The 13384-nt window shown below is 37.4% G+C and overlaps 1 protein-coding gene across 1 annotated transcript in view; it reads left to right on the top strand.

The window, feature by feature from the left end:
• Window positions 1-13384, top strand: part of LOC120078284 (Cysteine proteinases superfamily protein) — a 58402-nt gene that overhangs the window by 17686 nt on the left and 27332 nt on the right. The window contains 2 exon segments of the mRNA XM_090313997.1: window positions 3005-3113; window positions 3640-3714. Of these exon segments, the coding sequence (XP_090170123.1) occupies window positions 3005-3113; window positions 3640-3714 (184 nt within the window).

The raw sequence follows: 13384 nt of genomic DNA on the forward strand, positions 1-13384 counted from the left end.
GAAATCTTGAATCTTCTCAACTGTTCTGAAGCTAAAATTCAAGTTAAAGAGAACTTATGTGGTTTTATGCCTTCGACCATTGAGATTAAAGAGGACAAGATGGGCAATATCTTCTTGAACTTTGAGGACATTGAACTAATAGATCCTTCTAATAAGGTCAAAGGTGCATTATTTATCAAAGGTTTTATTTATAATACTGATGTTCGATTAAGGATGAAGGAGTAGAGTTTAGTTCACTAAACCCTGACTTGGATTTCCTCTTACCACCTCAGAATACAACACTTAGCTATGCAAAAGTTGGCATTTCCCACTCACAAAGGTTGGATCTTTCCACTAACTTGGTCAAAGTTAACTCTCAAAGTCCAAAGTCGACAAATTTGATGTTTTGACTTTCAAGAATCAAAAGTCAACAATTTGACTTCCATTACATTTTTGACCTAGTTAACAAATTGACTTATAATGCAATTTTGATCAAATCCATTTAATTTCAAAATTAATTCTAAAAATCAATTTTAAAAATTAAATTAATATTAAATAATTAATTAAACAGTTTAATTAATTTAATTTAATATTAAATCCAACCCTTATCCCAATTTATATGAATCCCTATTCATAATCTTGATATTTAAATCTTATTTAAATATCTCCTATTTCATTTCTTTTTATGTTTAATTCACAATTAAACATTATGTTAAATATATCGTATATATTTAATGCTTTTCTCCAAAAACCGAATTTGAACACTTCAAATTCGTTCGTCACACTGTTCTAAGGTTTAGTCCGATATGAGCTAGTAGGGGGACCTCATGACCTACATATCATGGGTTCCAACGATCCACGATTAACTGGTTAAACTCTTTAACCTAATTAACCACCATTCGTTAACTACCAGGTCACTCCACTAAAGCCCAGTAGTTGCACTCCCTCACTATAGATATATTATGTCCACTCGATATAACCATGATTAGTAAGTTAACCCTTCATAGGTTTGTAATAACGGCTGGGTCAAAAATTGTTTTACCCTCGAGATTACATCTTGCTCCTTAAGTCCTACTGATCCTATAATGAAGAATTGGTTTGTGATCCAATCACTAAACCGAGTCCCTTTCGGGCCAATGAGAGGGTGGGCCTCTTGTTCAAGACCCAGAGTCAGCACTTTGAGGGAACAATCTCTCTACTATCCTTAAAAGCGGGTAGGAGTGAATTCCGTCTTGCACCCTATATTCTCAGCTATCTACCCAGTCTTACCTCTGAAATGGGAGGCTTATTGAGCCAACCCTCACTCATGCAATTCTAAGGATAATCCTGAATAAACAGGAGTTCATAGTTAGCTCAGGATTAAGGTCAAGTTACCTAGGTCATCGCTTTGAAATAGTCTAAACAACGTTATAAAGTAAGAATGACTTAATTCTTAGTCCGATCTTATGCAAACTCAGAATGCCCCCACTCCTCGTTTCAATATGAACGAATCAGGATCACTTCGTTTGTAGCACTTTACAACAAATTGTAACAACTATAGAGTGGGCCGCATCCGATAGTGTTACCAGAATAAGGTACCCAGTCTTATTTGTATATTATAGACCATTTTGGCTATTTACTGAACTTGATCCACTCTTATGTCTCCGCATAAAGTTTATGTATTCATATAATAGCCATGGACCTTTAGTTTATTGGATTTAGACTTTACAAGTGCAATTCACATATTTAATAACAGGTTTATTTTATAAAGGTCAATAGCATCTTTATTGATAATAGAATACGTTTAACATTACAAACTGTGAGTTTTAGGACATACAACCCAACACGATCATCTATAAAAGTCATAAACCAATGTTTTCCACTATGAATTATAACTTTGGAGGATCCGAACATCATTACGAGTTAAGTAAAATAGTTTGGAAGACAAATAAGGTATTAGTAAAAAAGTGGAACAATGACTTTCTGGAAAGATGTAATTTTCACAATGAAAATAAAAACAATCATCACCCATAGGGGTGTCTAGCCCACCGACTTCATAAGGTGGTGTTAAATAACTCGACGCCACTAACTTAAATAGCGTTCACTATTGAAGTTTGTATATTTATCGAGAAACTCTATCTTCACAACTCTGCACTCCAAACATAGATTTCCTAACTCCAACATATTAACTTCAAACCTCAGAACTCAACTCAGTGCCCCAAATCTTTTGTTGATTTTTCTTTGCAGGGTATATGTAGTTGGAATGCTTTTATTTTTACAATATAATTATATTTATGTTTTGTTTTTTCATTTTGTTTTTTTCTCTCTCTTTTTGCTCCCGTGTGAAGTTCATACTGTATATTTCATCAATTAAAAGTTACGTTTTTGTTTAAAAAGTGTGGGACCTTACAAAAAATGGTCCTGGGGTCAAAGAAAAGAATGAGAAGCTATCTACCCAAGTATTTGGTGGCCTTGTAAGGTGCTACAGTGAAAGAGGTTGGGTGGTGATGGGGAGAGGGAGGAACTTCTTGTCATTTGAAAAATGAATGAAATTTTTCCTTTAATTTTTTTAGGCGAAATTGTTTCCTTAATTGGATGAGACTTCAAAGTCAAGCTATTCGAACAAAAAGGAAGAACTCCCAACTCCAAACCGCCCTTGGATTTTTATTTATTTATTTATTTTTTTGTGCTATCAAAGGTGAGGAAGTCTCAAATTTCCATCCATGGGAAAGATTATTAATGTATGACCAACTATTTCTTTGTAAGTCCAGAACTGGTGGATTTATTTATTTCATGCAATGCATCGACCATATTTAGTAAATGAGGATAATTAATGCCATCCAACCTTTCCAACAGGTTGACCTAATGGTTTTATTGAAGACTTCTTGATTGTACTTTATTCTTTTAATGTTATTTAAGCTCTTTTTCCCCCTTCAAAGGAGGGTAATTTCATTTCTGGATGTTTTTTTGGACTTCTGTCCTCTGTACAAGGATACGTGTTACCTGAGGTGGCATCATTCCTCTGTCTTTCTTAACATTTGTGCAGGCATAGAGTTACTGAAGTTTTCTGTTTGTGACCCTCTTTGGTCTGAAAGAGAGAAAGCAATCAGAACATTGAATCTTAGATATAATGACTTATGGAATGCAGACTACGAGTGAGTTTTTCTTCTCTTTTTCTGTTTTTCTATTGGGCTTGTCCAGACTATAATCTTTTCTGACATCATTTTGCTTATATAATATCAAAAAACTACTTAAAGAATTGGATTATTTATTTATTTTTTGAAGATAATAATGGCTAAGGTTAGAGACTGATAGCAATACAATACAATGTGATGTCAGAAAAGAAAATCCTATGATTAGAATTTTGGATATGTTTACCACCTTTTTTTTAAAAGAAATTGTTGAATTAAACGAAGTTATGATAGCATGAACGAATACATTGAAGTATCCTTCTCAAAAAATGAAAAAGAACGAATACATTGAATACATCTTTTCTAGTCACTTAAGATTCTAGCATGTACGGACTCGTTTAATTTATACATTATATCCTGGTTATTTGCAGCAGGGATGTCATTTGTGTGATCTGAGCATTGAATTAGTTGATTTGAGTGGAAATTCCTCGTTTCAAAATTTAGATCACTATAGACAATTAATTATTTTTTTATTTAACATTCTTGACAGTGACATGATCAAATGGGAGGAAATTGTTTCCTGGAGACAGAGCGATGTTTTTTCCCTGAAGCATTGCTTTTCTGAGTGAGTAGACTTACTACTTTTACATTATTCCTTTCCTTCTTTCCAAGATCCCCCTGTTAAATACTGGAAATGCTGTTAATCTGATCTGGAAGACATTAGATTTTTGAACAGAGAGGATGTGAAATTCTGGAAATCTCCTTTCAGCTTTTTTGTGGTTTATTTTTTTTTGTCTAATCACCATTCATCCTGTTCTTCACTTGCAAAGTATTTGATTTTTACCATTTGGAAATCAAAAATTCCCAAAAGGGGATCAATGTTCTAATGTGGATTTGCTAAATGAAGTGGTGAATACAGCCAGAATCGTTTAAAAGAAACCATCTTCTTTGTTGCAGCCTTCTGTTTGCATTCTATGTTTTATTGCTTCTAAAAATCAAGATCACATCTTTACAATTCCCATGTGGCCGTTTGTTGAGTTGCTGGCATTTGATGTAACCTAAGAGATAAAAGGAGAACTCTCTCCAAGAATCAAATCAAAGTATTTATTTATTATGAATGAAAAGTTACGAATACCAGGAAGGAAACATTTTATATTTACAGGTAACCCTAATCTTAAATCAAGGAAACTAATTCTAATCTTAATTAATCAAGAATTTGACCAAGATACCACGATTTGCCTTAACCCCACCACATCATTTTATCCCTCCTAGAAAAAACTCATCATGGAGTTTTAAAACCAAAATGAAGTAAATAAGAAAAAAATGAATGAATGAACATCCTTGATATCAAAATTTGTAGCATAATGCAAAAGAAACTAATCTTCCAAGCCAATTGAACAGAGAATACCTTGAGGAGAAAATTTCCTAGTTGAACAAAACAAACTCTGTTAAATCGTTGAAATAATCTTAAATGTACGTTCACCGATCAGTTTAAGTTTATGGGTCAATCGGTGAAACGCTTCCGTTTGGTGTTCTCTATCCAAATCTTTTGCAAAACTTTCCATTTAAGATATTTGTCTTAACTAGGGAGCTTTTATTTCTTCTCTTTAATCTTTGTCTTTGCATCGATTTGTTAGGTGCTTTTGTACAAGTATGATCTTTCATTTTTACCTCTTATTTTCTTTGTTTCATTGCACTTTTGAGCATTAATCTCTTTTCATTATATCAATGAAAAGTTCTTTTTCCTTTAAAAGGAAACATGGCATCGAAGTAAAAGGATCTAAGAGGTCATGTGTTAAATTCATGCAAGGTTAATTCTACCCCAAATTAATCTTTATTTCCACTTTTTGGGTCTTCTACAAATTTCCAAGCCCACTGGTGATGGGCAATGTTAAAATGTTGATATGATACTAAATTTACCTGCGCTCATCAACTTTGGCTTTTGAGTCAATCAGTGATTTAACAAACTCCTATCAGTCTAAAGTTGAAAATTGATTGAGTTAAGTGGGTAATAAGATTGAGCTTGGTTTGTTTGTAATTGGGCCTGGTTGGATTAAGGAAAACAAATGAAGAGAGCCAAAGCCGGGTAAGGTTTGTTATAATATATATTTATATTGTGATTATGATTAGTTGTCCTTTATTGTAATTTTATATCTCCTAGATTAGGGTTTCTTAGTTGCCTATATATATATATATATGTATCGTCAGCCTGATTAATGAATAAGATTATTATTCTCTCCAAAAGTATTGAGAACATGGTATCAGAACTGTCTAAGATTTGGAATATTTGTTCGACGGCTATGTTAGGGTTTATGCTTCTCGCAAGGTTAGGGTTTGAGTTGATTCATCAAGTTTGAGTGGCTGTTTGTCTACACCACCCATCCCAGGAGAAGTGCCGTCGCCGTCCGCTCTCGTCTGCAGGTGTCAGTCGTCGAGAACGGCCACGCGTGAGGTTCATGTGCTGCCACAAAGATTCTTCTCCGTTGCCATGCGCTGGCGCGTGGGACAACCTCTCCACGTTTCATCGGTTGGGTTCTTCTCAACTCATCTTTTTTTATTGTTCTATGCATTTGGTTCCATTGAAATCTACTCAGTTGTGAGTCATTTGGAAAAATACCCTTTTGTGCTTAGGGTTTGTTGCTGTTTTGTTTTAATTTGGAGCTGTTTTGTTCTTTGGTTTATCTTTGATTTGGATTCTGTTTGCTCTTTCCGCTCGTGAGATCTACAAACTGTTTATTAGCTCATAATGGATGAAGTGAAGCATATGGTAGTATCTAATGTAATTTCCCTGGCATCGAAGATAACTGAGCACAAGTTAAATGGATCGGACTACTATGATTGGCGTCGGACGATTCAATTTTATTTACTTAGTACAAATATGGATGATCATGTGACTGAGAGGCCACCAAAAGATGATAAGAAAAAAGCTTGGCGTTGCGATGACGTGCGATTTTATCTTTAGATTAAGAATTCTATCGAAAGTGAGGTTGTTGGTTTGGTAGATCATTGTGATTCTGTGAAGGAACTCCTAGAATTCTTAGAATTTCTATACTCTGGAAAAGAACACATTCAATTGAATGTTTGATGTCTGTAGGCAATTCTTTCGAGCTGAGCAAAAAGTAGAATCTGTTACAAGTTACTTTACGAGACTTAAGAAGATAGTTGCTGAACTTGCTTTAATATTGCAGTTTAGCTCTGATGTCAAGGTTCAACAAGCTCAGTAAGAAAAGATGGCTGTTATGATATTTTTGAATGAATTTTTACCTGAGTTTGGAATGGCTAAAACATAGATTTTTTTTTTTTTTATTTTGAAGATCCGTCATTAGAGGAAGTCTTCAATTGTGTTCTTCGTATTGAGAGTTCTCAATCCGGTTCGCCTGTTTCTCAACCTAATAGTGTTCTTATGAGTAAGAATAATAATAATTCCCGGGGTACTTTAGAGATGACAAACAATTTTTAGAAGCCTAGTTATGATAATCGAAGATCAGATTCTCAGGAGATTGTCTGTCATTATTGTTGTAAGCCAGGACATATGAAACGTGATTGTCGAAAGTTGTTGTATAAGACTCAAAGATCTCACCATGTTCAGATAGCTTCCACCAATGATATGGCTGAGAAGCCTGTTACCATCTCTGCTGATGACTTTGCTAAATTTCAAGTATTCCAGGAAGTTGCAGGCATCTTCTCATCAAATCCTATTTCTACCATTGCCGAGACAGGTAATACGAAATGTTTTCTTACTTCATCTACCAAATGGGTCAGACTTTAGTGCCATCAATCATATGATAGGTAATTCTAACTTATTTTCTATGTCTTTGTCCTTTGTCTCATCTCTGTCCATCACTTTGGCAGATGGATCAACCTCCTCTATTCTTTGGTCCAACACCATTTCTCTCACTCCATCACTTTCTTTGTCCTCTATATTACATTTGCCTCAATTGTATTGTAGTTTAATTTCTGTTAGCAAGCTTATTCGTGACCTTAATTGTTTTGTTTGTTTTTTTTCCTAGTTATTGCTTGTTTCAGGATTGTATGACGAAGAATATTATTGGTAAAAGACATGAGTCGGAGGGCCTTTACATTTTTGACCATCAGATACCGAAAGTCGTGGCTTGATTTGGAGTTATATCCCCGTTTGAAATTCATTGTCGTTTGGGTCATCCATCGTTATTCGTGTTGAAAAAACTTTATCTAGAATTTCGTTCCTTGTCATCTTTGAATTGTGACTCATGTCAGTTTTGGTTATATTTAATGAAAAATCGTACTAAGTTATTGTCTTGTATTGAGAAGCCATCGAATTCTTTATTCAAAGAGCACCAAGCTGAAGCATTTCTTTTAGCAGAATCGAAGCGAAACTCCCAACTTTTTCCAGCATCATGGAAAATTCTCTGATTCCTTTTAAACCAAATATCTGACAGAATGACCTTGACCATGTTGATCCATAGCAACCGTGGCTTCTTTGGGAGAGAGGGACTCGAGAGGAGATAAGTTATGTTGCCTCTGAAACCATCACTAAATGCCCCAACAAAATTGAACATGAGAAAAAAGGACCACCAGCACTTTTCTGCAAAAGTGTATGAGAAGAAAAGGTGCGGAAAATCTTCACCTGCCAATTTGCATAGGGGGCAAGCAGAAGGCAGTAAGGCGACCGATTGTAGCTTTCTTTGTAAAACCATGGAGCAGTTTAAAAGAACAAAGAGCATAATCCAGATCTGAATGTTTACTCTCTTTGGGCTCTTAGATTTCCAAAGAGCTTTAAAAAGGGAGATCTCCATTGGATTCTTCGAGGAAAGATGGGCTGTGAGGGACTTAACAATGAATGAGCCTGAGGCCTCCAAAGACCAATAGCGGCTGTCCGGGCTTGCTGTTACTGACCTTTCTGATAAGCAAGCAACAAGGCTTGAAAGTGTGCGATCTCCTCATCTTTTAGCAATCGACAGAAAATGATGGACCAAGAACTTAAGGAATGATCCCAGTGATCAGCCATGGAGCCCCTTGGCAATAAGGAGATCCTAAACAAAGAGGGAAAAAGAGAGGACAATGTAGAAGGAAAAAGCCAACGGTCTGCCTAGAAACTGACTCTATTTCCCTCGCCAACAATAAAGGGAGCTAAACCTTCCAACTTGGACCAGCTTTTTGAGATATTTATCCACGGGCTTCGCAAACTATTCCCATACTTTCCAGATGAATGCCAATCAAAAAGACCTTTGTCGTGGATGCTGGCAATAATCTTCTGCCAGTAGGAATCCCCCTTCTTCATGTATCGCCAGCCCCATTTGGTGAGCAAGGCCGAGTTTTTGGCTTTGAGTCCTCCCAAACCGAGACCTCCATTTAAATGAGACTGAGAAACTAAGCTCCATTTAGCCAGGTGATTGATTTTGCTTCCTTTATGGCCTTCCTAAAAGAAATTTCAGATTAATCTTTCTAGGGAAGAAACCACGGAGTCCTGCATTGAAAAGATAGACATGTAGTACATTGGGAGGTTGGAGAGAACTGAAGAACAGAGTGTTTCCCTGCCACCTCTTGAGAGATTGAACCGTTTCCACTTGTTTAGTTTCCGGTGAACCTTTTCTACCATAGGCTGCCAAAAGGAGGATTGTTTAGGATAGCCTCCAAGAGGCAAACCAAGGTAAGTGAGGGGGAGAGTTTCGGCCTTGCAGTTAAGAAGTCTAGCCATATAAGACAAATCCCTTTCTTCTATATTAACACCACTGAGGGCTGACTTTTCCCAGTTAACCTTCTGACCCGAACACCATCAAAAAGACTGATTGCTTCTTTCAATTTTAGAAGCATTTTGTTGTCATATTTGCAGAATATGAGGGTGTCATCCGCAAATTGGAGCAATGGTACATGAATCATCTCCTTTCCAACCATAAAGCCCTCATATACTCCATGGACATACAACTTGTCAACAATAGATCCTAGCACTTCACTTAATAAGATAAAGAGGAAAGGGGTCAATGGATCACCTTGTCTAATGCCTCTTGAAGCAAGAATGCGACCTCGGGGCCTTCCATTGATGATGATTGAATATTTAGGGTCTTGAATGCAGCCCAAAATCCAGGAAATCCAATGGGAGTCAAAATTTTTTTCAATTAAGATCTTTTCTAAAAAGGACCAATCCACCTGGTCAAAAGCTTTCTCCATATCGAGTTTTAGGATCCAACCCTTTATCTTTTTTGCTCTATATTCCTCCACCACTTCATTTGCAATCAAAACAGCATCAAGAATCTGTCTTCCTTCAATAAAAGCGTTTTGAGATGGGCCGATGATGTAATTCATCACTTTCTTTAGTCTTTCAGCAAGAACCTTTGCAACTACTTTGTAAGTTAACGTAGTAAGGCTGATTGGCCTGAAATCCTTGATGGAAATTGCATCTTCTTTCTTTTGGACGAGGCAGATGAAATTTTCTCTTACACAAGCGTTCAATTTGCCACTCGAGTGAAAGTCTTCAAAAATCTTGATGAACTTATCTTTGACCAAAGACCAAAACCTCAAAAGAAACTCTGTAGTAAAGCCATCTGGTCCGGGGGCTTTATTTTTCCCCAAAGATTTGATAGCCAAAACAATTTTAGCTTTCATGAACTTTGCAGTGAGTAAAGCATTCTGAACTTGAGTGACTCGAGGCCAATTTAAAGGGGCTGGTAAGTATCTGATTCCTGGGGATTTCATGTAGAGGGAGTCATAAAAGCTTAGAATAATTCCTTTAACTTCTTTGAATGAGTTTGTAGGCACCCCTTAATCATTGAGGAGCTCATTAATCTGGTTCTTCCTTTTCCTTGCTGCCAAAAACCGATGAAAGAAGCTAGAGTTTTCATCTCCTAATTTCATCCAATTCAGCTTACATTTCTGTATTAGGTCCCTTTCTTTCAGCCTATAAATGCTTAACAATTCTGTTTTTAAAGTGGAGATGCTGGCTGCCACCTCAGAATCCCAGTCCAATGATTCAATCTGAACTTCTTTTTCAGCTATTTCTTTTAACAAGGCCATTTCCTTCCTGGTTTGAGCTTTTTGGTATTCAACTGACCAGATTTTTATTGCTTCTTTGACCAGCCTTAAGTTTGCATTGATGACATAACCTGGCCATCCTTTTATGTTGCTGTTCTTCTAGGAGTTTTCGATGGAGATGACACACTCTTTGTTGGACAGCCAACTGTTACAAAATTTGAAGGGAGAGGGGCCCCAACAAATAGTGCCTACACTTAGGAGCAATGGAAAGTGGTCAGAAAGTAAACGTACCTGGCGATTCACCCTTGAGTTGGTAAATAATTCATCCCATTCCTTATTGATAAAGAATCTGTCCAGTAGAGATTTAGAGGTGGAGTTTTCACCCTTGGACCATGTAAATTTTCCATTTGATAAAAGGGATTTCCAGTAGGTTGGCTGAATCAATGAAATTGTTGAAGAGTTTCATTCCTTTGGTATATCTTCCAATAGGTGATCGTTCATGTCTCCAACGGGTTATGTTAAAGTCCCCTCCTAAGCACCAAGCTTCAGGGCAGTAGCCTGAAATGGCAGTGAGTTCAGGCCAAACATATCTTCTCTCCTTATAATCAGCTGGTCCATAAACATTGGTAACCCAGCATATTTTCTTGCATAGGGTACGACATTTGACTGACAGGGAATAGCCCCCTTTAAGAGATTCTATTACTTCTATTTTGCTACTATCCCACATTGTTAACAGGCCACCAGACTTGCCAAAAGAATCCACTGTTTCCCAGCCTATTTCTTTAGAACTCCAAATAGATTTTATGAAAGCAACATCAAAATTCTCCTTTCTTTAATTCCTGTATGAGGACTAAATCCGGATGCAGACTTTTGAGTAGTCTTCTGAGTGCAATTATTTTATTTATGTCTTTAAGATCCCTTGTATTCCAGGAGAGTATCTTCATTAACGGTGGGAAGAGGCTGACAGGAGAGAGGAACTTCAGGCCAAGATGAAGCCACAATCCTAAACAATGGATGTTAAGTGGTCTGGGATTTCTGGTATTTGTACTGGTGGGGAACAAGGAGTATAATGCTCCAAAGAAATTTCCTTTTCTTCAAGGGAGAATAGAGCCTGTAGATCTAAACCGAGGGCAGAGTCTTGAAGTCTTTCAGCCTGAGCAGAATCAGGGAAAAATTCCAGTTCTACATTGCTTGTACTGAAGGGTGAGTCCAACTCCAATATTTCTAACCTTTTTGGCTTAGGAGGGGAGCAGGGTAATCCCTTTGTGAAGGTGCTACTTGATTCCAGAATAGTGAATCTGGTGTGATTGAGCTGCTTAGAACATGGAATGAGGGAGGCTTTGTTTGAGTTTGGAGAAGGAAGTTGGATTTTCATGCAACTAACCTCTAACAAGTCCGGGTTGTTGATTCAGTACTGGAAGGGAAGAGCCTGCTGCCACCCTTACTGCCTTTGAGGCCATGTCATGAGGTCCTGTCCATTTATTATTGAAAGAGGTTTTTCTCCGGATAAAGAATTTAGAGAAGTGGTCCCCAGCATTTAATTGATTTTGGCATGAAGAAGAGCCGTCGGGGACTTTCTTGAGTGCCAGCTAGGATTTTCAAATGCTAGATTAAAACAGAGGCCTCCCTGTGTAGCCCTTTGAAGACAGCTGACCTGTCCATCCTCTTGTGACTTTTCAGTTTCTCCTGAGTTATTGGAAAGCAGCGAATCTGAGCCACTCTTTTCTCTACCCTGCGCTTCTTCAGATGCTTCTTGCGTGATAAATACTTTTTGGGTATTAGAAAGGTTGGCTAAGGGGCTGATACAAAGACATGAACTTTCCCCTTCTTCTTCTTTATTATTTAGATTATTGGAGGCGCCTTTATTTAAAAATAGACTGGCAGAATTCTTCTCTATCTTCAATAAATGCGACTTCGCTTTCCTCTGAGACGTTTCCACTCCCTTTGCAACTAACTTTATATGTCATTTCCCTTTCTTCTGCTTTGTTTGGCCGGGGAAACCTCTCCGGTTGGTTTGATGGCTGAAAAGAAGTTTCTAATGGAGCTTTTGGATCCCTCAAGTAGCTTAGAATCGACTGAGGGTAAGCTAGAAAAGACCAATCTGGATGTATAGCAAGTGAATCGACACCTTCATCCTTCAAAACTTGATTTAAACGAAATAAATCCTGGATTTGAAAAAGCATCAATGGAAATTTCACTAGAATTAATAATAGGGGGGTCTAAACAATGAATATCACCAAAATTCAAAAAGATACTGCCAAGGCTTTCATGCTTAACTTCAATAGTCGTCAGGATGTAACCACACAAATTCCTTTTAACTTTGATTTTGGCATCTTGACAGTTATTGAGATTAAGAGTCTCAATCGCTATGCTTTCCAAACCTCCAAAGTAGGCTCTGATGGCTTCAAAAGAACTTCGGCTCCAAAAATCAAGAGGGAAATTTTTTATGCTCAACCACCCCCCAAATCCTTTCATGACTGTTGGTCTACCGTGCTTTTTCGAATTCCATTTCTTAAATAAAAGGTGAAAGGGACCAATTTGTTGCCACTTTCCATGAAAATCGATCAAGTTAGCTAGGTCCCCTTGTTCAACTTTGATTAGTGTTGTATCTGCGTGAAGGGGATTTAGAACGATATTAGAGTTGAAGGATCCTCTCAAGACTCGTGCTATTTCCTTCCATTCATTGTGGACAAAAAGCCTTGACACTAGCCATAAATGATGAAAGTCTTCTTGGAGAGCTTCAAAGTCCTTTTTAACCCAGAAACAGGGCTTACTCTGTTTTTTCTTGCTTGGAGCAGAGGGTTGGGGTTGGGATCTGAAGGCTTTGTGTACTTGATGCTCTGGTAATAAATCGTTGGAAAGCTTTTTGCCCTTCACCACATCTGCGAAACTTTTTTTTAAAGGTGCTTGATTGCTTAAAGAAGACGTACCGATTGATGAGGGGTCTAAAATAGATGAGCTCACCATTTCCTTGAATTCCTGCCAACCTGTCTCATCATCACCATAAGGAATATAAATGTTCTTTCTGCCTCCTGAAGATGGCCAGACAGCACACTCAATATACCACTGATTCTTGCTTTGAAACTTTGCTAATCGGATGAAGCCCTGATCAACTCTTTCTTTTAGGAGGAAGAATTCGAAAGTTGGGCCATTCAAAAGTCGATCGAGACTATTGTTCAGCCATAGCGCTGATGTCGAAGAGAGGAACGTTTTCTGGCCTCGCTTCAAATTTTCCAACTAGAAACCATTCTCCACCCGCCACATACAAAAGAAATGGTCTGAAATGCGACAGCTTTTTAGTTCCATCATGATGCAAACAAGGGTGAAGGGCTCGAGAGGCAGAGGAA

The sequence above is a fragment of the Benincasa hispida genome, chromosome 5, assembly GCF_027475165.1.
Source record: "Benincasa hispida cultivar pf3 chromosome 5, pf3_genome.v1.1, whole genome shotgun sequence".
NCBI lineage: Eukaryota > Viridiplantae > Streptophyta > Magnoliopsida > Cucurbitales > Cucurbitaceae > Benincasa > Benincasa hispida.